Here is a 23,047-nt window from a genome sequence, read left to right on the forward strand (position 1 = left end):
ATCAAATTGCAAAAAAATTAAACCAGCAAGATTAATTGCTCCGTCCTCTCTCCGTGAGGATCGTGGGGGTGGGGGAGTTGCACAGGACGGGGGGGGGGGGGTGTTTCTGAGATGGAAGAAAGAGGGGCTGCTTTGCACCCAGGCCGGCCGCCGGCTTCTCTTTCTCACTCAAGCTCTGCGCCGCATTCCTGCGGTCCTGTCCTCTTTGGTTAACCCTCTCGGGGCGCAGGGCCTGATGCACAAGCCCTTTCTGGCTGGCAGAGGAGCAGGAGGATGCCCCCTCCCCACAGAGATGCCAGGGAAGCCTGTCTGGTGGGTGGGCACCCCACATATAATCCCGGCCCCCCTCCTTTCCCCCCTGGGCCACTCCCCCTCCCCCCTCCAGCTGCTGCTGCTCTGCCCCTCCCATCTGTCGGAGGGCACAAGCCCTCTCTGTCTGCTCCCCCACAGGGTGGGCGATTCGCCCGCCCCACTCCCATCACATCCTCTTGTGGGGAGGGGCGGGCTCAGCCTCCCGGGCTATGAAATCCCCCATTGTCCTGAGCCTGGCTCTCTTGGGCCTTGGTGGGGGGGAGGCGGGGATCGGGGCCATCGGCAGAGAGGGGAAGGCAGGCAGAGGGAGGGAAGGAGTGAGGGGGCACTGGCCCCAAAGGCAGAAGAGTCTAACTGTAACTCTGAGACAACTGGATGTTTGTATTTTAATAAATATTGTTGAGATTTTTAAGAATGCCGTGTCCCTAAACAGTTACCGTGAATGCCAATGGTGGGGGAAGGATGAGAGCAGCCCCAGCCCCAAAGATTTGGGACCTTGAAACTGCCAGGCTAGGCTGAAAAGCAGAGGAGACCCACTGAGGACAGGGCAGGCGAGTAGGGTCCAGTCCAAGGCAGAGGTCAAGGAAGCCCCCCCGGGACTTAAGTCTCAGACTGGCTACTTCCCTTTAGCTATTGCAAGTGCAGTGGCTGGGGGGAGGGGATCCCAGAAGGCAAGGAAGCCCCCATGGAGAAGAGGCAGTCCCCCTCCATGCCCCACATCCAGAGACAAGGTAGTCACACACGCCTCCCCGGGACTTCCTAGAAAGGAGGCTCTGGCCATGGGGTTACAGCCCCCTTCTGGCTGAGCTCCTGGTCTCTTGGGGGGAGGTCTCCCCCATAGGAGCCATCTTCGGCCTTTGATCTGGACAGCCCCCCAAGGGGATGGGGTCTTTGGAAGCCTTGGGCCCAAAGGGTGATGCCACAGGTGCCAGTCGAGAGGAAGAGGCCTCCACCTGAGCTGGCTGGACAGGAAATGGGGGGAGAAATAGGACTGCTTCCCAGAAGGCCCAGATCTTGGGGTGCCCCTTTTCAAGGGTACAGTTCTCGTTGTGGCCAGATGGCTGGTCCAGAAGAGCAAGTCCCCGGAAGACCCAACCCTCCAACTCTCCAGGAGCCCCAGATCTGCAGCGGCCTCTACCCCCTGGCATGGCCTGTCAGCTCTGCAGGGCTGGGGAGAAATGCCCCCCACTTGGGCCTAGCCGGGGCCGCTGCTCCGGAGAATCCGTCCAGTTGGGTCTGCGGCACCCCTTTGAGCACCCTCCCCTGCTGACACCGCCCCCCCCCCGCTTAGCAATTTGGGATTGGGTCTCCAGCCCTTGCTCCCCTCCTCTGCCCCACCAGGTGTCATTTTCCCTCTAACGGTGGGTGGGGTGGGGTGTCCACTTTCCTGAAGAAAGGCAGAAGGCGAGAGGAGGGCAGAGCTGATCCTGCCTTGCCTCAGAAGATCTCCTGCCAGTCCCTACAAAGGGCCGGAAGGGAAGCGGCCGAGCCAGCTCTTTCTGGCCTCTGAAAGCTGACTCTGCAGCTGACTGCTGGGGCCTGGGGAGGGAGGGAGGGAGGGAGGGGAGGGGGGCCAGCTGCCACAGCATCCAACTCATCCAGGCGGCACAGAAGGCCCCACTCTCAGGCCAAAGAGTCAAGGGGGCTGGAGCCTAGACAGGGGAAGCAGTGAGAGGACACACAGACACACAAGAGGCACTGGAGTCAACACCCTTCCTCACAGGCACAGGAGGTTGTGGGGATGCAGGGGGGAGAAGCGCACAGGTGGGCGAGGGGGTTTGTGTGCGGGAGGGGGGGGAAGTCCAAGAAGGGCCCCATCCGCCCCCCAACCCCCCCTCGGGCACAGGCTCTACTCTTCCTCGCTGGCTTGGCTCATCGCCCCACCAAAACCCAGAGCAAAACACAACATCACAACAAACACCAAAACTATTAATAATAATTATAATCAGCACCGCTAAAACAGTAAAAGGAGAAAACTTGTCGTGCTCCAGATTAACAGTTAGCGAATTCAAACAGGCAATTAAGTCACTGCAATTAGTTCATAACTAAGGGGCGCCTTGGCAGGGGGTGTCGATTCCCCCAGAAGAGACCTGCTGGTGCCCCCAGGTCAATCTTCCCCCCAGAGGGTCAAGGCGGCTCAGAGCAAAAGGGCAGAAATTCCCAGCCCCTGGGGAGGAAAGGGGGTCCTGGGGAGCCCCAGAATCCCTTCCCTTCCTGCTGCTTCTGCTTCCCTGCCCCCCTCCTCTCTCAAGCCTCAGCTGATGGTGTGTGGGGGGGGTGTCCTTGGTCCAGTCATCTATGCTGCAGCATCCCCCAAAGTGCCACTCCAGCCCTTAGCCCCCAAAGCAAGGGGGCAAGCCTGCCTTGGTCCCCTCTCCCACTGCACTGCCTTGGCAAAAGCAAGAGGGGCTGGACAGCTCTGCCCACCCACCCACCCAACTGACACAGTGGCAAGCTGAGAAGCATGAGATATCTTTAAACTTTGATCTACTGTTTTTAATCTCCATATTTTATGTCGTTCAGGGGGCTGTATTTTTTTAACATCACCATCACTGAGGCATCACTTCAGGATTTACTGCTGACAGAGACCCTGAGAGTCCCTGCCAGGCAGGACAGATGCCTCCAGCCCCTGGGCACTGGCAAGCAGGCAGAGACAGACAGACAGGCCCCCCAACAGAGCCCGGCACGCAACTGCTTAAAATCCATACTCCCTTCCCCAAAATCGGCCTCAAATGCACTGAAAGGGGGCTACTGGAGAAAAGTGACCTCAGCTCCTCTGAAGGTCAGCAGCTGCCAGCCCATGAAAGGGCCAAGACGCTCCGGGTGGAGAGGAGCTCCAATCCTCTGCCTTCCTTGAGGGCCCCGCAGCCCCCTCCTCTCCCCCACCCCACAGGACCAAGGGAAGTGGCGGCTACAGGCTCTCCAGGCTAAGCGAGGAAGGGGGGCCGAGGGGTCAGCTGGGCAGCGGCAGCCTCTGCTACAGCCACAGGCCCAAACCGTCCCTCCACGTGGGAGCCGCAGACAGCCACCCAACCGGCGCAGCTCTCTTGCAGGGGGCAGCCAGGATAGGCTTTTGGTAGCCAAGCTCCCTTCGGCCTGGGACCAGGACTACAGCTGAGCCCCCTACTCAGGATGGCAGGAGCCCAGATGGTCAGGGCTGCAGCCGATGCTAGACGAGGCTAAGACGACCCAAGCCCCTCCTGTAAGCCATTTAAGAACATGGGAATTATAGCCTGTTAACTGAGGCCTGGGAGGTTGTGGGAATCCACAAGGGGCAGGTTTCAAGCAAACAAACCCCTTGATGGCTTCCCCACATGCCCTTCCTGCTCCTCCCTCTGGGGACCAGCAGCCCAGGAAGCAATGAAAGGCATGAAAAGGCCCCCCCGGCCCTGCCCACCTCTGTCTTCGGAGGACATTAGCTCTGCCCTCAAGCCTTCTGCTTACGACCAAGTGCCTCCAGGCGTCCCTTTCCTGCCGGTGACTCAGTCCTCCAGTCAGCCCGTCTTCCTTCCTCACCTCTTCTGTCTTCATCCTCCCCTTCTGCTCTGGCTTCTTTTAAAGGACCCCTTCCCACTTCTCTCCAGAGGCTGCTGCCTTTCTCCTGTGGGGCGGAGGGCAACACACTCTCTCTCTCTCCCTCTCTCTCTCTCCCTCTCTCTCTCTCTCTCTCTCACACACACACACACACACACACACACGAGTGGGCAGAGACACTCACTTACAGACGGCCATTTTCCTTGCCTCCGTCACAACAGATGCCAAGTTACTCACAACTGTTCTACCCTCCTTGGCACACCATCCCCTCTCCGCCTCTGGGGAGCATCCTTCCACAGCAGGCACAGCACCCCTCCATGTGCCTCACTTCTCCACTCTCCTAGGTCTAACTTGCAGTCCTTCCCGTTCTCTGCCCCCCCACTTTAATCCCAGGCAGACTGGAGGGCAGGGAGGGGGGCAAAGGGGGCCAGGCGCTCTTCCCTTCTGGCAGTGTAGAGGGAGGTGACCCTCTCGGAATGACAGAGGCTGCACCACGAGCTGTCTGAGCAGTCTAGCTTAGTTCCGAAGCCCACCAGAGCCTCTTCCAGAGGTGGGACCCTCCCCCTCTCCCAAAGACTGGAGGACGAAGCAGGAGCTTTGTCTTCTCCTACAGGAAAGGCAGAGTGTCAATGAACCCAAATGTTCCACTGGTATTTTTACTTCACAAAGAAGGGGAAGCCCTCCTGCGCTTTCTCCCAGCCAGGAGGGCTCCGGGCAGGATCCCAAGGCAGCATCTTTCCCTGCTGGTCCCTGGCAACCCTCTCCAGGGCTGCCATCCACCTCTGACCCCCGGCTGCTTTTCCCTAGGAGTCCCAGCCAGCTCAAGACTTGGAAAGGGACTCCCAGAAATAGGGAGGCCTCAATGCCCATCGCTGGCTTCAACTGGGAAATCTTCCCCCCTGTTTGGAGTTCCTCACCACCACTGGATTTTCATCCCTGCAGTCCCGTCAGTGCCCGAGTCTGGACCGGGAAAGGAGAACGCCTTTGTAGCTCGGGGGGGGCTGAAGCGAGGAGGTCCTTGGCACTCTCTCTTGCCGACGTTCCATTACCCAAACTTGGGAAGGTCGTCATCACTCGCACTGATGCCGTTACCTAGTTCGGGTAATGGAAGGCCTGCAAGAAAACCGCCCCGCTGAGAGAGCGGCAAGTCAGAATCGTCCCTGAACGTTACGCGGCCCCGAGGACTTTTGTTTCTCCTTTCCCCTGAGGGAAAAATGCCCGCTTACGCTGCCTCCTAAAAATCCCCTCCATTTCCTCCAATTCCTTAGACGACGGACTTCTGTGAAGGAAGCCTGCGAAAGAGGTGGGACTCTTTCTTCCCTGGAGGAGCTCTCGGGGCGGGGGGCTCTCGTCCCTCCTGGGGGTGGTCAGGAGGGATGGGGACGCCCACTTGTCTGCGAGGCAGTGGGGAACCCCGCCTTGCATGCATGGATGGGGGGCTGGAGTGGGAGACCCCCAGTGTCCCTTTCAACCCTGTGATTCCCTAGTTCTGCCTGGCCCCAAAGTCACCCAGCCAAGCCAGCCCCTCCGGTCGCTTTTGCTTTCTGAGCCAGCTGGACAGCTGAGGGTCTCCAAAGGCCTGCAGTTTCTCCAAAGGGCTTTGAAAGTCCTGGGGGTGGGTGGGCGTCCCCTCTATGCGGGCGCCTGTTGACTTTCCGAAGCCCCCGAAAGGTCTCTGGGCAGCATCCACAAGGCCAGTGGCTCCGGACGCCCGGCCATTTCCCTCGGATTATCCTTTTGCTGCAACCATTACAATGACGAACCGCCCCCCCCACCATCCGTTGATTTATCCAACCTCCAATAGGTTCCTTCTAAAAATAGCCACCTTGCCTGCCACCAATGGAGGCACCGGCTCTATTTGTGGCATCATCACTTGCAGCCCGGGGAAGGTCAGAGGCCCCCAAGCAGAGGAGAGGCACAAGCATCAGCCAAGTTCCAGAGGGGGCCCGGGTCTTCAGTGCACCTTAGAGATGGAGGCCTTGCCCTGGGCACTCAGCCCTAAGCCTTGGTCCTTGCAAGGGATGGGGGCTGCAGCAGGAATCTTTCCTCTGCCCACCAGGGCCTGGGTGATCCAGAGCCAGGGAGCTGCCCCCTCCCCACCTTCCCTTGCTCCCTGGGTCAGCAGACAATCGGGGGGGAGGGGTTCCCTCCCCCCGGCCGATATTCTCGGGCCCAGAGTGGGAGGTGGGAGCCCCCTGCACCCCCTTCCCTGAGCTCAGCGAGCAGCCATGCCAGGGACCTCGCTATAGCTCTGTCCTCCCAGTGCCTGCCCATGGTGGGCCCTTAGCCAGAGGCCTAGAGAGGGGAGGAGAGTCCCCTAGTGTGGGATTGGCTTCACCCTGACTGTGTGGGGCACCGCCACAAGGTTCAGATATCCAGGGAGAGTCTAGAGCAGAGAATGTCAGCAGGACCCTGTTCTCCTTCATACAGCAGGCAAAACTCAGTTAGTCACAGTCAGTCTGTACCTGCACCGGACGGGCAAGTCAGTTGCAAGCCAGGGACCTCTGGAGCCCCCTGGGAAAGGCTGCTCCCCCCCCACACACATTTTCTGCAGGGAGAATCAAGCCTCCTCAAGGGGCTGGTGGCAGTTGAGGGCCTCAGCGGACCCCAACAGGTGTGGGAGAACCCCACTGGCCCCTTACACGCAGGCCCTGGAGAAAGTCTATAGAGGGGCTGCCTGCTTCTGACCCCCAGGGCCACCTTTTCTCCCTCCTCTCCAGAGAGAAGGATTTGCCCTGCCTTTGGGGAGCATCCGGAGGAAAGGAAGGTCCTGATTCTGGCAGACAAGGCAAGCAAGCAGCGGGGGGGGGGGAGAGGGGGCATCCTCTGATGGGACACACCTCCTGGGGCCAAAGGTCGGAGGGCAGGAGTCTGGCCAGAGAGCCCTCGCCAGGTGGGCAGAAGTGGCTACGCAGTAAACCCTGCCTGCCCAGAACCGCCAGTCCCTGCCCAGAGAAACACTACCCCTTGACTGAGCCCTGGCCTTTGGAGAAAGATGAGCCTGCCATCTTGGTCCCACCCTGGCTGAGATGCTGGGCACCAACCCCCCCCCCACTCCTTCCCCATATCCACTCAAGGTAAGAGGAGAAGAGCTCCAAATAGACCGTCTGACCATAGGGTGGTCTTCTTGCAGTCCATCCCCCCTTGCCTGGGGGAGGGGCAGTGGGGTCTTGAGGGGCCCCACTCAGACCCCCTTCTGCTGGCGCTTTCCTCACCTGGCTTGGGAGCACCTGGCTCTCTGGGCAAGCCCTGAAACAGAGCCAGGGAGTTTGGAGGGGGGCAGGGCCCCTTTTCATTCAGCTCCCCTCTCCCCCACAGGCCCCACCAAGCAGAGGGAGGGAGGATGGAACTCCTAAGGAGGAACTGAAAGGAGCAGCATCAAAATGCTGTGGGAAACAGAGGACAACCTCCAGGGAAAGTTCCTCACTGAAAGTGCAAAGCAATCTTCAATAACTTAAAATGTGACAAACTGCTAAAGAGAAAAAGCCTAATGCTCAGTTTCTCCACCAAAGGCGGGAAAATCAGGGGCTGAATCGATTAAAGATTAATAGTTGAATTAGACTTGCAAGTAAGATTGTCATAATTATCACGTCTTGCTGGGAAAAGTCACCCAGGGAGGTGGGTGCTGGTGGGGTCTCCTTTGTCCTGGCGAAAGGCCCTGGGTGGGAGGGGGGAGAAAAAAGCCCCCCCTCAGATTGGGAGCTCAAGGCGGATCAAGAAGCAGGAAAGGGGGGTGTCATCCCCCAGCTATGTGGACCACGAAGGGGGTGAAGGGAGGGAAACAGCACCCACACAAAAACATGCACTGCGCAATGAAGGGGGAGGGGAAGGAGGCAGCTGAAAGGGCCACCAGCTAGGTCAGGAAAGCGGGGATCCATAGGCTCTGAGGAGAATGGGGATCCCGGGAGAGCCAGGAAAGAATTCTGGGGAAGAGATCCTGCACAAGGGTGATCCAGGGCAGAAAATGAGAGCGGGAGGCGAAAGAGGAGTGAAAAAGGTGAGGGTCGCTTTATTTTATTTATTTCTAACCAGCCTTTATTCTTTTTACAAATAACTCAAGACATCGCCAACATACCTTCCTCCTCCTCATTTCCACTACCACATCTACCCTCTAGGTGGCGAGGGAGGGGCTGCTCCAAGGCACCCCAGCTGGCTCTCATGGCGGAACTTGAACTCGCGATCTCCCGATATATGGCCTGATGCATTAACCACTAGACCTGACTGCCTCTCTCTCTCTCTCTCTTACTAGAGCAGACGAGGGTCCCAATCAAACTCGTTTAAATAAGACCCGTCTGTGCTTTAGCACAGTGGTCCCCAACCCCCGGTCCGCGGACCGGTGCCGGGCCGTGGAGTACCTGGCACCGGGCCGCGCAGCGGCCGGGGGACATGAACGCTGCAGCGCAAAGGCTCCTGGGCCGTGCGCAATGGGCCGTGCACAAAAGCTCCTGGGCCGTGCCCCCACCCCTGCGCGCGCTCAGCGGGCCGCGGCGATAAAAAGGTTGGGGACCACTGCTTTAGCAGACCTGTTCATACACACATTTCAATTATTTATATGGCTGCCCATCTGCCAATGACGACTCTGGCGGCAAATTAGGATTCAAGGCAGCGAACAAGAACCCAGGATGCCGGAGGTAAACCATGGTTTCCAATGGCCGAACCAGTCAGCAGCTGAGCTCCCCTGCCCTCATCACCTCCCGGGGAAACCGCCAGGCCAGCCAGTTGGGGCGGCTGACCCAGAGGGAAGAGCTGTCCTTGGGAAGAGAATGGAAACATAAAAATGGAAACACAACTGGTCCGACTGTTTATGAGGAAAGAGTGAGAGAATCGGGGGGGGGGGGGTGTATGTGTGTCCATCGGAGCCTGCCCGGGGGGGGGGGCAAAGGACGGAGAAAGGGAGACGGCGCCTTGACCTGCCAGCAGAGGGAACGGAGCAGGTCAGGCGGACATGGACAATAATGCCCGTTAGGATGCTCGGAGAACAGAAGGCCACAAAAGGAAGAAAAAAGTGGGCCAGGAGGAAAACACAGAGAAAGGAGTGTTTTTGCAGCACAAAATATAAGGAGGACATTGTCGTGGGGCTTTCAGTCTGCAAAAATGCCGCTGCCTCAGAGAACCGGGTAGGGCTCACTGACAGCAGCAGAAGACAGGGAGGGGACTGCATTGAGGGGGCTCCAGCCACACCCCAAGGGTGAATTAACACAAAAAGAAAGGAAATGGGGAGGGGGGGAGCCAAATAGGGAGATTCTCCAGGCAGAATTTGAGAAGCCCCAAAAAGGAGACAGAAACCAAGGGGTCAATATGGAAGTGGCTCCCGGATGGTGTGGGGAGGCCGCAGGGGCTGAGGGGAGGGGGAGAAGCCCAGCATCTGATTGAGGAGGGGTCGAGGCCTGGGAAGCGCAGGCTGGCTGCACCCCTCCGGCAGGCCCTGGAGAAACATCTGGGGCAGGAGGTAGGGGGCAAAGCGGACCAGGCCTTTGGGAGAAGAGGTCATGTACGAAGTGGGAGGGACAAAGAAATGGGGAGGGGCAGGCAAGGGCACCGCTTGCCCTACTTTCTCCCCCTTCCCTTTACGCAAGGTCTGGCTGGCAGTTCCGTCCTCTGTTTCTGTGCTGCGCAGAAGGGAAGGGAAGGGAAGGGAAGGGAAGGGAAGGGAAGGGAAGGGAAGGGAAGGGAGGGCCGGGAGGGCTGCAACCTCTCAAGGGCAGCCCTAGGAAGAGAGACTGGGTCCACACAACAGCCTCCCCCCCTACACACACACTATGTCACTTGGAACTCTATGCAACTCAGCCCCTCGACAGACTCACCCGTCCCTGCACTTTGTAAACCAGAAAACAGGTTCCTGGAGTCTACGCTGGGTGGGCCTGCGAAGCACGGAAGACCCTCCCTCTTCAATCACTTTCTGGAATTTGCTGAGCTGTTCTTGGTCACGGCCAGAAGTCTGCTCCCCACTCACGAGACTAGCCCTACGTGGTCAACCCAAAGAGTCAAAGGCCGGCTGGCAGCCTGCGAGGGCATCTTTGGGTGTACCTGCCTGGTCCCAGGTCTGAGCCCTAGCCATGCCATGGCCATTCACAGGGCTTCCTGTGGTCCAGAGGCAGGGGAGTGGCAGCTGTCTGAAGCAGGCGGCCTCGGCAGGATCCGAGCTGCCCCTCGGCCTCCCTGCAATGTCAATGCAGACCATTTGTGGGACAGGGCGTGACGGCAGCAGGAGGAAAGCCCCAGATGACTCACCAGGGGATGCCACATGCCTGGCACCTGCGCCCAGTCCTTCTGCAGATGGCAGCCAAGGGCAGAAACTCTTGTGGGCCAAGGCTGGATGAAGACGCAGAGGCAGAAAGAGCTGGGGAAGACTCTTCGGCCACTGACCTCCATCACAGCAGGGGAACCCCCACTGGGCCAGGCAGCCCCCCGGCCTCACAAACGCATCAAGACCGAGCAGGGAAAGGCAGCAAAGGTGCCAGGTGGGCAGGAGGCGAAGTCGAGGCGCAGAGACACACGAAGGCTGGCTGTCCTACCTCTCGTTGCAGCACCAGCTCTTTTGTGAACAGTGTGGCTTCTTCGCTGAAGGGCTCCCCTTCCTGGACCAGGCCTGGCAGGTTCCGGGCTCCACGGGGACATTCGATGCCTAAGAGGGAGAGCGAGACCTCTGTCACCCACAATCGTCCCGCCGTTTGCAGTTCCCCTGACATCAGGAGGCGTTTCCCCCGATGGGTCAGAAGAAAGCCAGAGCTGTGGGGACCAGTTGCTTAGAGGCCAGAGACCTCTCTGGCTCACCCCCCTCTGGGGTCCCTCCCCCCTTTCCCCCCTCCCACGTGGTATTCTGCAGAAACACAAGAACCAGACCCCAGGCTCCTTTCCTCCTCCAGCAGCTGTGGCAACTCCACCATGCCCACTGTGCTCCCCAAGGGCAGAGAAGGCCATCCAGAGAGGGTCGCCCTCAGGCTCACTGGAGAAAGGCCTGGCCTCTGGCCATCCTGGCTCCCTGGAGGACACCCATCCAACCCCACCACTACACTGACGAATCACCTCTGAGCACACAGTGGGTCAGAGAGGACACGGAAGCTGACACGGTGCAGAGTGGCCAGCGAGGGGCACAGAACCAGGGCCAAAAGTTCTGGTTTCTACAGAGTCAGATGAAAACCACTGAATGAAATGCAAATGAGAAAAATGCAAAGGTCTTTACCTAAAAATAATAATAAATGTTCAACTTATCAATAGTGTGCACAGAAAAAAATCCTGACTCAGTAACTGATCACGCACCAAAGGCAAACACAGTTTTGGTTGCAGCTAAAGAAGTTTCTAAATCCTTGGAAGCAACTCTTGTACTCCATTTCACGCTGGGCAGGACCCCCCCCCCACCTTCCCCCCAGACTAAGGAGGACGGAGACTTCTAGGGCAGAGTCAGAGAAGGGCAGCGAGGGAGACCAGTGACTAGAAATTAAAGAGAAGCCAAGAGGGAAGGGAAGGAGACGGGCAGAGAACCTATTTTCTCACAAGGACACAGATGAGTCTGGGGGGCTCCAAGCCCAGCTAGTCCAGCTGCTTGGGCTGCCCATAGGTTTGATTTGCCATGCTACATGGACTCTTTAGCAAGACCCACACCCTTTCCATGGGTCCATGAGTAAACTGTAGTCTTCCCGTGCCACATGTCTACCACCATGGATATCACAGAAGGAATAATGACACAACGCCTTCTTTCTGTCTTCTGGCTCTCCTTGTTCGGCTCCCATCCTCTTTCCATTGAGGCAGAAGCCTCGGGGGGGGGCTTTGAGTGCCTCTCTGAGTCCCCCTGCTTCCCCCTCGGCCCTGGGCGACCAGAGGAGAGCAGGCTTACTTGTAAAGGGTGGTCACACCACAGAAGTAGTCATTATCATGGACAAGGCCTTCCTTATTGCCCTGGAGGGTTGGAGCAGAGGCCGGGGTTAAACCCTGAAGGAAGAGGATGCCAGGCCAGGCATCTGGAGGGACTTCCCGGAGGAGGCAGCCAGTGCAAAGTGGGGAGATTCGCTAGATTCAAAACCATCTGGCAGCCTCTGAGGGCACCTGCAGCTCCTGCTCCTTTGGGGGGGGGGGAGAGGGGCTGTGTCTGAACAGGAGCCGACCATTTGGTTTTGCACGGTACTGAAAAATGCAGGAAGGTCCAGTTACATATTTGATTTCGAGAAGGAAAAACTGGACTATCCAATTTTGGAAAATCAATGGGTCTCGGGTTTTTTAAAAAAGTGATACGCGCTTCCCATTACTTAAAAGGAAAGCCTATCATCAGAAAATATTGTTTTGGATCCACTGGGCCCTCCAAGAATGTTTGGAAAGCAGTGAACATCCGATTTACTACATTGGCAATTTAAGAAATGTGAAGAGTTTTAAAACTCGTGTGATTTCCCCTTGGTATAACTTTGTTTTTGTTTCAAATTATTATGTGTATTGATACAATTCTGAGAAGCAGCCTTGCATTTGGAGAACTCGATGCAGAGCACACGGCACCTATCATCTCGCAAGGAGCTTTGGCTCCACTGAGCCTGGATGTGACAAGAGGATAATCCCAGGTAACTGGAAAATCAGCCAATCTCCTGACTCCGAGGAACAGGCCCGGGACCCCGCCTGGTTGGACTTGGTTAAACATGGTTTAAAAACGCTGTCACAATCATGTTCCCTGAGAGAGGAGAAATGCCAGTCAGTTCTGTGTCATCTAAAATCTAATCAGAATTCCCTCTGCCTCTTAATGACTATTAATGAAGTTATTAATCGACGCCTTGAGAAGTAGAGGAGCCAGAGCTGAGCCCCACAGCACTGCATTCGCCACCTGACTTTAGCCAGACAGTTTAACTCTCCTGAACCTCGTCAGGCTAGGCAGAGAACAGTGAAACAGCTGACACGAATGCCACAGGACGCTTGGCTGAAATCAGGGCCTTTCATACCCAAAGCATTCCCACAATCTATTGGGAAAGGTAAATCACATAAACTTAGTCTAGGAAAACTGGCTATTCATCAAACCTTGCTGATAGCCCCGATTACAATCTTTAAGAACCGCCTTAGAAGTCTTTTCTCCCCTTGTGGAAGGGGGGGAGGGGGGGGTTCAGCCAAATCACCGGCTGCTTCCTAGGGCACTTTGGGGTGCCAGTCACGTGCCCCGGGATGCTCAAAGAAAAGAGGCGTTCTGTCCACCCAAAGTGCCAGCCTCTCTTCACCCCACCCCTTGGCCCTCCTTCCTTTGTGGAACAGCCGTAGAGGGGACTGAACCCCAAAGGGTGTCCGAAGAGTTGCCTTCTGCCAGCTTCAGTGCCAAATTCCAGGTTCCTCTTGTCTGCCCTTCCTACGGGCACCCAGTTTATCCTCTTCCACCCAATGGGAGGCTGGGCACAAAAGAGGCAAGGGAGCTGAATGACTCCCTCCAAAAGGGGGCCAAACTTTGAAAAAGGCATCAAAACAAAGAGACAGCCTGACAACGGGCTGGAGGCGGCTGGGGTGGCCGAGAGGGAAAAATCCAGGCCACGGAGGGACCTGGCAGCACAGAAGGGCAGTGGCTCAGAGTGGAAGCCGCGGACACCATTCAGGTTAAGTGCCCCACGTGCATCTAGAGGAGGCAACGTGCTGCTATTCCACTGCAAAGACGACAATCGAAGGGCTTCCAATGGCTACACAAAATGGCTGGGAAGAATTATAAAAGCCGGAGTCTACAGTCCCAAAGGTGCTTCTTTCAAGAGGCAACCGGACTTTGTTTTTTCTTTGAAGACGTTTTGCTTCTCATCCAAGGAGATTCTTCAGCTCTGTCAGAGCTGAAGTTGTTTTTTTGGATGAGAAGCAAAAAGTTTTCAAAAAAACAAACCCCCCCCCCCCACCAAGAAAGTCCGGTTGTCTCTTGAAAAAGCACCTTTGGGACAACTGTGACCTGAATGGCTGAGAACCTCCATAGACTGGAGTCTGCAAGTTTTCCCTGCCCTATTCTCACCCAGTTTCTGATTAACAGAATAAAGAAGCTGGAAGGGACCTTGGAGGCCTTCTAGTCCAGCCCCCTACTCAAGCAGGAGTCCCTACACTATTCTGGACAAGTGGCTGTCCAGTCCAGTCTCTTAACAAACCTCCAGGGTTGGAGGCCCCATAACTTCTGGAGGGGAGCCATTCCACTGGTTGACTGTTCTCACTGCCAGGAAGTTTCTGCTTAGTTCCAAGTTGCTTCTCCCCTTGGTTAGTTTCCACCCGTTGCTTCTTCTCCTGCCCTCGGGTGCTTTGGAGAATAGCTTGAGCCCATCTTCCTTGTGTTCTTCATATGTTTTATCCTCCGGTCCCCTAATCACCTTTGTTGCTCTTCTACTCAGCTTGGTCTCGTCTGCAAATTTCAATTGGTTTCCTCCACTATGTTCCATTTTCCCCTCTCCTTGCAGTTATTTGCAACTGATCTTTTATCACCTTATTTTGGGGGAATTTCCACTGACTTTAGGGCATTTTTCAGGATGTGGTCAAAGTCACCCAGGCTTGCCTCCAGAATGGCCAAGGATGGCAATGGGCTGCTCAGCAGCCAGCCGGAGCCCAGGCACAGGGGAGAGGAGGCTCTGAGGAGGGCAAGGGGAAGGCTGTCCCTGGGGGAGACCAGGCCTTGGCCAAGGCAGCCTGGCTCTGCATCCGCCCCGCTCTGGACCAGAGGAAAAACTGGAGCGAAAGAGGAAAGCGCTTGGTGCGGCAGAAACGCGGCACCCGCCCCTGCCACAGATTCACCCCCCCTGGAGAGAGCTGCCTTTTGCCTACGAGGCTCTTCAGCATCCTGCGAGCTGGCACCAGGCAGCGCACGCCCCGCTCGCTCTGGCTGCTCCCTGCGAGGAAGTGCTGATGCGGCAGCAGGAAAGGAAACTGCTGGCCACAGGAACACCACCACCCCCCCTCTCTGCCCCAGGGAGCACTGAGCAGCCCAGGAGGAGCATGCAGCTGGGGGGCAGCTCCATCCTCTGCAGCTCCATCTCACCGATTCTGTGGTGGGGGCAAACTAATCCCCCCCAGCTCCAGCAGGAACGCTGCCCCCTGCCTCAAGATTTGGGGGTGGGCTCGCTGGGATGCAGAGGGCAGGAAGAGTGAGAAAAGGGTCCTGAAGTCCCGTCCCCCAAGCCTCCTTGCTTGTGAGGGGGGGGCAAAATCTATGGATCAGCAGACTGAGCAAGGGGACGGGAACGGGCGAGGGGCACAGATATGGGCAGCCATGCCAGAAGAGAGGTGGGAAGGGAAGCCCCCTGCCCCTTTTCTTCTACAGAGAACCAGGCTCCAAGAACACAAGGCAGCTCTGGGTGAAAAGAGCCACATCCGCTCCACATACACCCCCCCCCCCACTGTTTCTGAGTGGGGCTTGGGAGGGTCAGGAAGAGAAGGTACAGAAGAGCACAGAAAGTGGAGACAGGCCCAAGTGAGGGGCATAGGCGGCCGGCCCAAGCAGCCCAGGGCCAGGGTAGGGGGCGGCAGCCAAGGGGATCAGGCCTTGGCAGGGAGCACGGAAGCCCCCCTTCCTCCCCCCCCGGCTGACAGGCAGGCAGTAAGTGGGAGGTGGGGGAATTGCAGATCCAGGATCATAAAAAAGGGATTGTTTAAAAAGTCCTGCTCATTTGGTGCAACCAGATTTGGAGCATCGTGCGCAGCTCAGTACTAGAAGGCGAAGTGGGGGGGGGGGGTTTAAGAGGCGGCTGTGTAAATCTCCCCAGAATGAAGGAAAGCATGAGAGATCCCAGCCCTGCAGCAGAGCACTGGAGAGGAACCGAACGGACAGAAGGGGGTCTGGGGCAAACGGCAGGCAGCCGCATACCGAGCAATGACAGCCCGCGAGGGGAGATGCTCCAGGGACCAAGGCTGCCATCCCAACAATGGAGGCGCCACAAAGGAGATCCACGGCACACACCTGCACCGCAACCCGGGCTGGATCTATAGGCTCGCTTTTGCCTGCTGCATGCCCCTCCCCTCCCCAGAAGGGGCTCGAGACAGGCCAGACAGCATCTTCCTCAGGCTGAGGCCCGTTTGCCCGGGAAGGAGGGCTCCTGCATGGTCAGATGGCGGGGGAAGGGCATGTTGGGCCACGAGAGGCTCTCTCACCCTCAGAGAGGCAGCAGCAGCATCCACGGAAGCTGCTGGCCCTATTTATGAGCATCGAAGTCTAAAAATGGAACATCTTTGGGGCACAAAGAAAAGCAAAAGATGAGCTTAGATGGCCTCTCCAGAGGGAGGCTGCCCCATGGCCAAGAGGTCCAGAGGATGCCCACGTCCCTGCCTGGGGTTTGCGCCATGGCTTCCAGGCCCTGCTGGCTCAGCTGTCCTGCAGGGGAAGGGAAAGGGACTACCTGCCAGGCCCAGCAAGGACAACCCACGCCACAGCCAGGAGCGCAAGGGAGGGCAAGGACAAGAGGAAGGGCATGGCATCAGTCCAGTGGGTCATCCCAGGGCGGGCAGTATCCTTTCCCCCCACCCCCCAGGATGTCAGCTGGAGTACATCCAGGCAAGGGCTACCCCGGGCGGGGGTTGGGTCAGGTGAAGCTGCTCTGGTCCTGGAGGGTCTACCTGCAACCAACCCGGCCTCCCTGCAGCTTGCACATCCACCTGCCTCTTGTCCTGGCCGGGGGGGGGGCATAGGGACTCCTCTCCGTCCCACTCTTCCCCCTTAAGTCCCCCAGCTCCCTCCTCCATGGGATGTGGCTGCTTCCACTGCTGCTGCCCTGCCTGCCTGCAGGCGACTCTCGATTTATGATCACAATTGGCATTGGGATTTTGTGGTGGTCCTGAGTCACGTGGCTGGACTGACTTTTTGACTGTGTTATGGCCATTGTTAAGTGATTCCGTTCTCCTGAATGGGGGCTTTTTGCAGAAAACAAGCCAAGCAGTGGGGAATCGTAGTCACAGGAGACTGCAACCCATGGTGCACTCCGCTTGCCAAGTGCGGGGGACGGGGTGGATGGCGAGGAGATGACATTTCATAACAGCTGAAAGCGCTTTACAGGCTGTAAAACACTCCCTCCTAGGCCTGTGGTCATTAAAGAACAGGTCATAATTTGAGGACTAACGGTGTCCTCCTGTGAACCTTCTCCACTTTCTCCGAATTCCTAAACGTGCGAGGCCCAGGACTAGACATGGTGCTCCAAACACAGTCTGATCAAAGTCGAATGAAGCAGCACAACTGCTGGTCCCCCATTTGGAAATTATAGAGCTTCAAATTGCATTGGCCTTTGTTGCAGCTGCGTCACAGGGCTGACTCACGTTTTCCCATCTGCCTCACCTACATTGCCCCAAGATCTCCCCACAAGCCCAGTTGCCAAGCCAGGCCCACTTTCTGGTTCTGCATGTTATCTTGGCTTCTGGACTCAGAGGGTAGCCCCCTACAAGCATTTCCCTCCCCCTCCCTCTTCATTCCCAGATGACCAAACAGCTGCCCTGAATGCCTGGGCAAAGGGAGGGAGACCCTGGGGCCAAACCCCTCTGGAGAACCCAAACACAGGGCAGCAGCGGCAGCAGCACCATGAAGGAGCTTCCGGACACCACCCCATTCCCCTCCTACCCTCCTCTCCCGGAGAGCTGCCCTTGATCCTCCCCCCACACTCCCCCAGAGATGATGGGAGGGCTGTGTAGAGGCGGGAAGGAAAGACAGGGCTCAGCCATCCCTTGGGACACCCTGAGCCATGCAGGATCGTTCCTGGCCTCTGTCCTCACGGGGCAAAACCTTCCTTCTGCCCTTCTCTTCAGAAGGCCCTCCAGGGCCTCAGCACCGAGGCACCCTAAAAGCCCCGGTTTAGACACAGCAGGGTGCTCTCCCCTCGCCCCCTCCCACCTTCCTTGCTCCTCCTCTTTGCTGCTCCAAGAACTTGGGTTGGGTTTGCCTCTATGCAAAGCCACAATGGGGGGGGGGGGCTCTCCTGGCAAGGGCTACTCCAGAGGCCCCTTTGAAGCACAAGGGCCGGAGCCTGCTGGGAAGGGGGAGCTCCCGGATGTTGCCTGCAAATGTTATGCCCCCACCATAATGCGGGGGGAGGGGGCAGCCGGTTCATCTTCTCTTTCTCCCTTCACTTATGACTTGGGTGGGATCTTAAGAGGGCATTGAGTCCAACCTCCTGCTCACTACCGATATCTAACAAACCTTCAAACTCCCAGCAGGGGGAGAAGATGGTTGTATTGCTCAACAATTCTTCTCCAAAGGAAATTCTTCCTAATGTCCCGCCTGAGCCGCGGCGGCACAGTAGTTAGAACACAATACTGCAGGCTACCTTGGCTGACTGCCAGCTGATGAAATTTGGCAGTTCGAATCTCACCAGGCTCAAGGTTGACTCAGCCTTCCATCCTTCTGAAGTGGGTAAAATGAGGACCCCGATTGTTGGGGGCAATGGGCTGACTCTGCAAACCGCTTAGAGAGGGCTGTGAAGCACTGTGAAGTAGTAGATAAGTCTAATGGCTAGTGCTATTGCTGATCCTTTCTTTAATTTCAACCTGCTGGTCCTATTCACCTGATGGAAGACCCTCCCGGGACTTCTAGTGGCACCGCAGGCGCTGACAGACGCTCCTTTCGGACCGTCAGCCCCGCGATTTTGTTAAAACTGCCAAGACAGCGCAAATCAGCTGTCTGGTGGCTTGGAAACCTTCCCCTCGGGAGAAGAGAGGAAGGTGAGCAGCTGGACTAAGGTAGAGCTCCCCAAAAGCCCTAGGAGCAATTCTGGGGCTTGGAGGGTGAGAGCTCCCTGGTAGTTCGACTGAGCTTCGAATCCGAGGCTTTTCTGCTTCAAGCAGAACAAGACGCCGCGACCACCCCTGCAATCAACATTCAGATTCAAAATAAGCTCAAAGCAGGCAGAACAAAAACAGGAGTCCTAGCAACTGCAAGTACTGAATTTTAACTCTGTGTCTATACCTCTTCCTTCTAAGACTTTTAAAACGAAAGCAAAAATGGCACCTGAACTGTAACAGGGCATGAAAGTGAAAGTTATAGTGAAAGTGATAGTTAACATCATTAGCGCTTCTAAGGCTTCTAAGGCTGTTTAAGATTATTGGATTCTACACCAAAGAAAGAAAGATTTAAAGTGGAAAGACTACAGTTTGGACTTTAAATAAACTATAATACTTACAAAAGATTTAAAAACATTTGGACTTATTGATTTGGTTGCTGTAGGAAGTACAAATTGAAAGCTAAAAATGGCTTCTAAGCAAATAAAATCTGGTTTTAAAAGTGCTGGATTGCCAGCACAACCATCAAAATTACAATCTTTCTCTACTTCAAACCCACAAATATTGACTTTGGAAGTTCTACAGGAATCTCTGCAGGACGCTTTGAAGCAACAAACTTCTTTTTTAGAGGGAAAAATTAAGGGTGTGTCTGAAAAAATGGCTGAAATTAAAGAAGTTATACAAACTTGGAATAAAGAAATAAGAGAAGACATAGTAATGGCATTTCAGGGTCTGGCAAAACACATTGAATTGTTGGATGAAAGAGTAGAAGAAATTAATCAGTCCAATTTGAATTTGGAAAATAAAATGGATGAAGTTCAGACCAAGGTGGATAGGGCAGATGATGAAGTGGTGATGTTACAGTATAAAGCGATGGAATTTGCCCTGAGAGTAAGAGGTTTGAGAGAACACAATCGAGAGAACTTGAGAGAGATCTTTGCAGAGGCTTTTGCAAAGATAACTGGGGAGCAACAAGCAGATCTCTCATTGCAAATTGACAAAATATATCGTGTTAATTCCTGGTTTGCCAGACAGAATCAATTGCCAAGAGACATTGTGATTTACTTTACAACGAGGAGGACCCAAAATGAAATTTTACAAGTTTTCTATAAAAATAATCTTCAAATTACAGGACAAGAGGTTTTAGTGCTGAAAGAAATTCCCCCCAAAATGTTGAGAAGCAGAAAGGAGTTTGCTTTCTTGGTGGATGAACTTAGAAATCGACAGATTCAGTTTAGATGGGATGTTCCAGCTGGACTGGTGGTGAATTATATGGGAGAAAGGTATCGCCTTAACACAATTTGGAAGGCAAGAGATTTTTATACTAATGTATTAAAGGCTGGATGCCCACCATCTCAGGAAATGAGGAGAAGAAAAGAAGAGCTGGCAATACAGGGACAGAAGGAAAGTAAACAGCCACAAGCTGCAGGAGAGACCTCGCTTATTGAAGAAGATTTATTGCAATTTTTTGGTACTGATCAACCTTTGGAAGTAGCAGAAAAAGGAGAAGAACCACAAGAACAAAGGCAGACCCGTGCAGCAGCAAAGCGAAAAGAACAAGATTTAAAGATACAGCAAACTCAAATTAAAGCTCAAGAAGCTACAAAAACAGAAGCAGTGGGGCGGGGGGGCAAAGCTGAAGAGAAAGGTGCAGGAGGACCTTCAGCTGGCCCTTTTAAAGCTTCAAGGTGCCAACAATGGCAACTAAATTTTTGACTTGGAATGTCAATGGTTTAAATTCACCACAAAAGAGAAAGAAAATATTTCATTATCTGAAACAGTTTAAAAATGATGTAATTTGTCTGCAAGAAACACATATTAGAGTGACAGATCAAAAATACTTGATAAATTCAAGATTGGGAACACACTTTGTTGCATCTGCCCCAGAGAAGAAAAATGGTATAGTTATATACCTAAGGACAGATTTAACAGCTAAATTAATTGAGGCAGATGCTCAAGGAAGATATATTGCAATTGAACTTTTAATAGAGGGGAAGAAAACACTTTTAATTGGAGTATATGCTCCCAATCAACAGCAAGAAAATTTTTATAAGTTTTTGCATACTAAAATAATACAATGGGATTATAAATCGTGTATATTAAGGGGTGACTGGAATGGAATACTGGACACTCAAAAGGACAAAAAAGGATTACCTCAAAATATCTAAAAACGTGCAAGACTGCCCAAATCTTTTTTTGACATGATGGATGATATGGAGTTGAGAGATATTTGGTAAGAACAAAATCCAGAAGAAAAGGATATTATTATTTTTTCTGACAGACATCAATCCCTTTCCAGGATTGATTTCATATTGATTACTAATGATTTCTTTTCTAGGATAAAGAAGACGAAGATATGTTCAAGAATTTTATCTGACCATAGTCCGGTGTGGATGGAATTAGAGCAGGAAAAGGGACCTAGAAGGTCTTGGAGGTTAAATGAAAATTTGTTTAGATATGAGGAAAATGTGAAAGAATGTAAAAAACAAATGAAAGAATTTTTTGTCATGAATATGAACAAAGGTACACCTATGGAAATGGTCTGGGATGCAAGTAAATCATATATGAGAGGAACCTTAATACATTTGAATAATAAATATAGACGTAGACAAGAAAAAAAACGGAGGGATTTAGGAAATAAAAATGAAAGAGCAGGCACTCATACTGAATCCAACAGATAAGAAAATAAAGGAAACAATAAATTTGTTACGAGGGCAGTTTAATATGTTGATGGCAGATCAAGTGGCAACTAATTTACAATATGCTAAACATAATACTTTTTGTAATGCAAATAAACCAGGTAGATGGTTAGCTTACTTGTTAAGGAAGAAACAAAAGTTATGTACTATAGAGAAGATAGAATTCAAAGGTAAAGAGGTATATCAACAAAACATGATTAAAAAAGCTTTTTTAGAATTCTATACAAAATTATATGCTAGTGATACAATTCAAGGTAAAGACATAGACAGATATTTACAAGAGGAGAATATTCCTGTAATCACACCAGAGCAGAGGGAAGGATTGAACCGACCAATAACTTCGGTGGAAATTATTTTAGCAATTAAACAGTTGAAGGGGGGTAAAGCTCCAGGCACAGATGGATTGACAGCTGTTTATTATAAAAATTTGCAGTTAGAAATGGTAGAACCGCTTAAGGAACTTTTTCAGAAGATCCAAGCTGGAGGAGATGTACCTCCTTCTTGGAGAACAGCTTTTATTTCATTGATTCCAAAGAAGGACCAAGATCATAATCAACCTAAGAATTATAGGCCAATATCGCTTTTAAATACTGATTATAAGATTTTTGCTAAAATATTAGCAAATAAGTTAATGGTAATTATGCAACAAATGATTCATAATGACCAATCTGGATTTATAAGTGGGAGACAAATAAAAGGTAATGTAAGACAAATTGTAAATTTATTGGAATATCTGGAAAGGAACAACCAAGTTCCTGCAGCGCTTATCTTTTTGGATGCGGAGAAGGCATTTGATCGATTGAATTGGCAATTTTTATTGAAAATAATAGAAAAGATGCAGTTTGGAGAATACTTTACACAAACTATTAGGGCAATATATCAGAGACAAGCAGCACAAATAATAATTAATGATGGTTTAACAGAAACTTTTAAAATTGAAAAAGGAACAAGACAGGGATGCCCTTTATCACCATTATTGTTTATTTTAACTTTGGAACCATTACTGAATAAAATACGAGGGTGAAATAAAATAAAGGGAATTAAAATTAGACATCATGACTATAGATTAAGAGCATTTGCGGATGACTTGGTTGTTACTTTAACCCAACCAGTACAATCAGTTACAGGCTTACTGGATATAATTAACCAATACGGTCAAATATCTGGATTTAAAATAAATAAACAAAAAACAAAGATAATAGCTAAAAATATGATGGTAAAGCAAAAAGAAGAACTAGAAAGATTAACAGGATTTGAAATAATAAAAAAAGGTTAAATATTTAGGGGTATATATTACAGCCTCAAATGTAAAATTATATAAAAATAATTATGAATTGCTATGGCAAAAAATACAGAAAGAGATGGAGAATTGGGGAAAATTACAATTATCTTTGTTGGGGAGAATAGCAGCAATAAAAATGAATGTTTTACCTAGGTTTTTATTCTTATTTCAAATGATATCAATACTTAAGAAAGATGATAATTTGAGGGAATGGCAGAAGGGTATTAATAAATTTGTTTGGGCAGGGAAAAAACCGAGAATAAAGTTAAAAACAATGCAAGATATACGTGAAAGAGGAGGTCTTAAAATGCCTAATTTAAGATTATACTATGAAGCAGCTGTCCTAACAATAATTAGTGACTGGATTAATTCAACAGAAGAAAGAATACTGAATATTGAAGGATATGATTTGTTATATGGCTGGCATGCTTATTTATTATATGACAAAAAGGTGGATAAGACCTTTAAAAGCCATATACTAAGGAATGCCTTGTTAGGAGTTTGAAAGAAGTATCAATATAAGTTAAATTATAAGATACCTATATGG

General features: G+C 52.6%; 1 protein-coding gene across 1 annotated transcript in view; it reads right to left on the reverse strand.

Annotated features, from left to right (window-relative positions):
• SND1 (staphylococcal nuclease and tudor domain containing 1) overlaps positions 1-23,047 on the reverse strand; it is a 98,065-nt gene that overhangs the window by 14,783 nt on the left and 60,235 nt on the right. Inside the window, exon 16 of the mRNA XM_070946822.1 lies at positions 10,362-10,471. Within this exon, the coding sequence (XP_070802923.1) occupies positions 10,362-10,471 (110 nt within the window). The remainder of the gene's footprint in view (positions 1-10,361; positions 10,472-23,047) is intronic.

This window comes from Pituophis catenifer, unplaced genomic scaffold, assembly GCF_029215685.1.
Source record: "Pituophis catenifer annectens isolate HBS135680 unplaced genomic scaffold, rPitCat1.0.hap2 SCAF_7, whole genome shotgun sequence".
In the NCBI taxonomy this organism is placed as follows: domain Eukaryota; kingdom Metazoa; phylum Chordata; class Lepidosauria; order Squamata; family Colubridae; genus Pituophis; species Pituophis catenifer.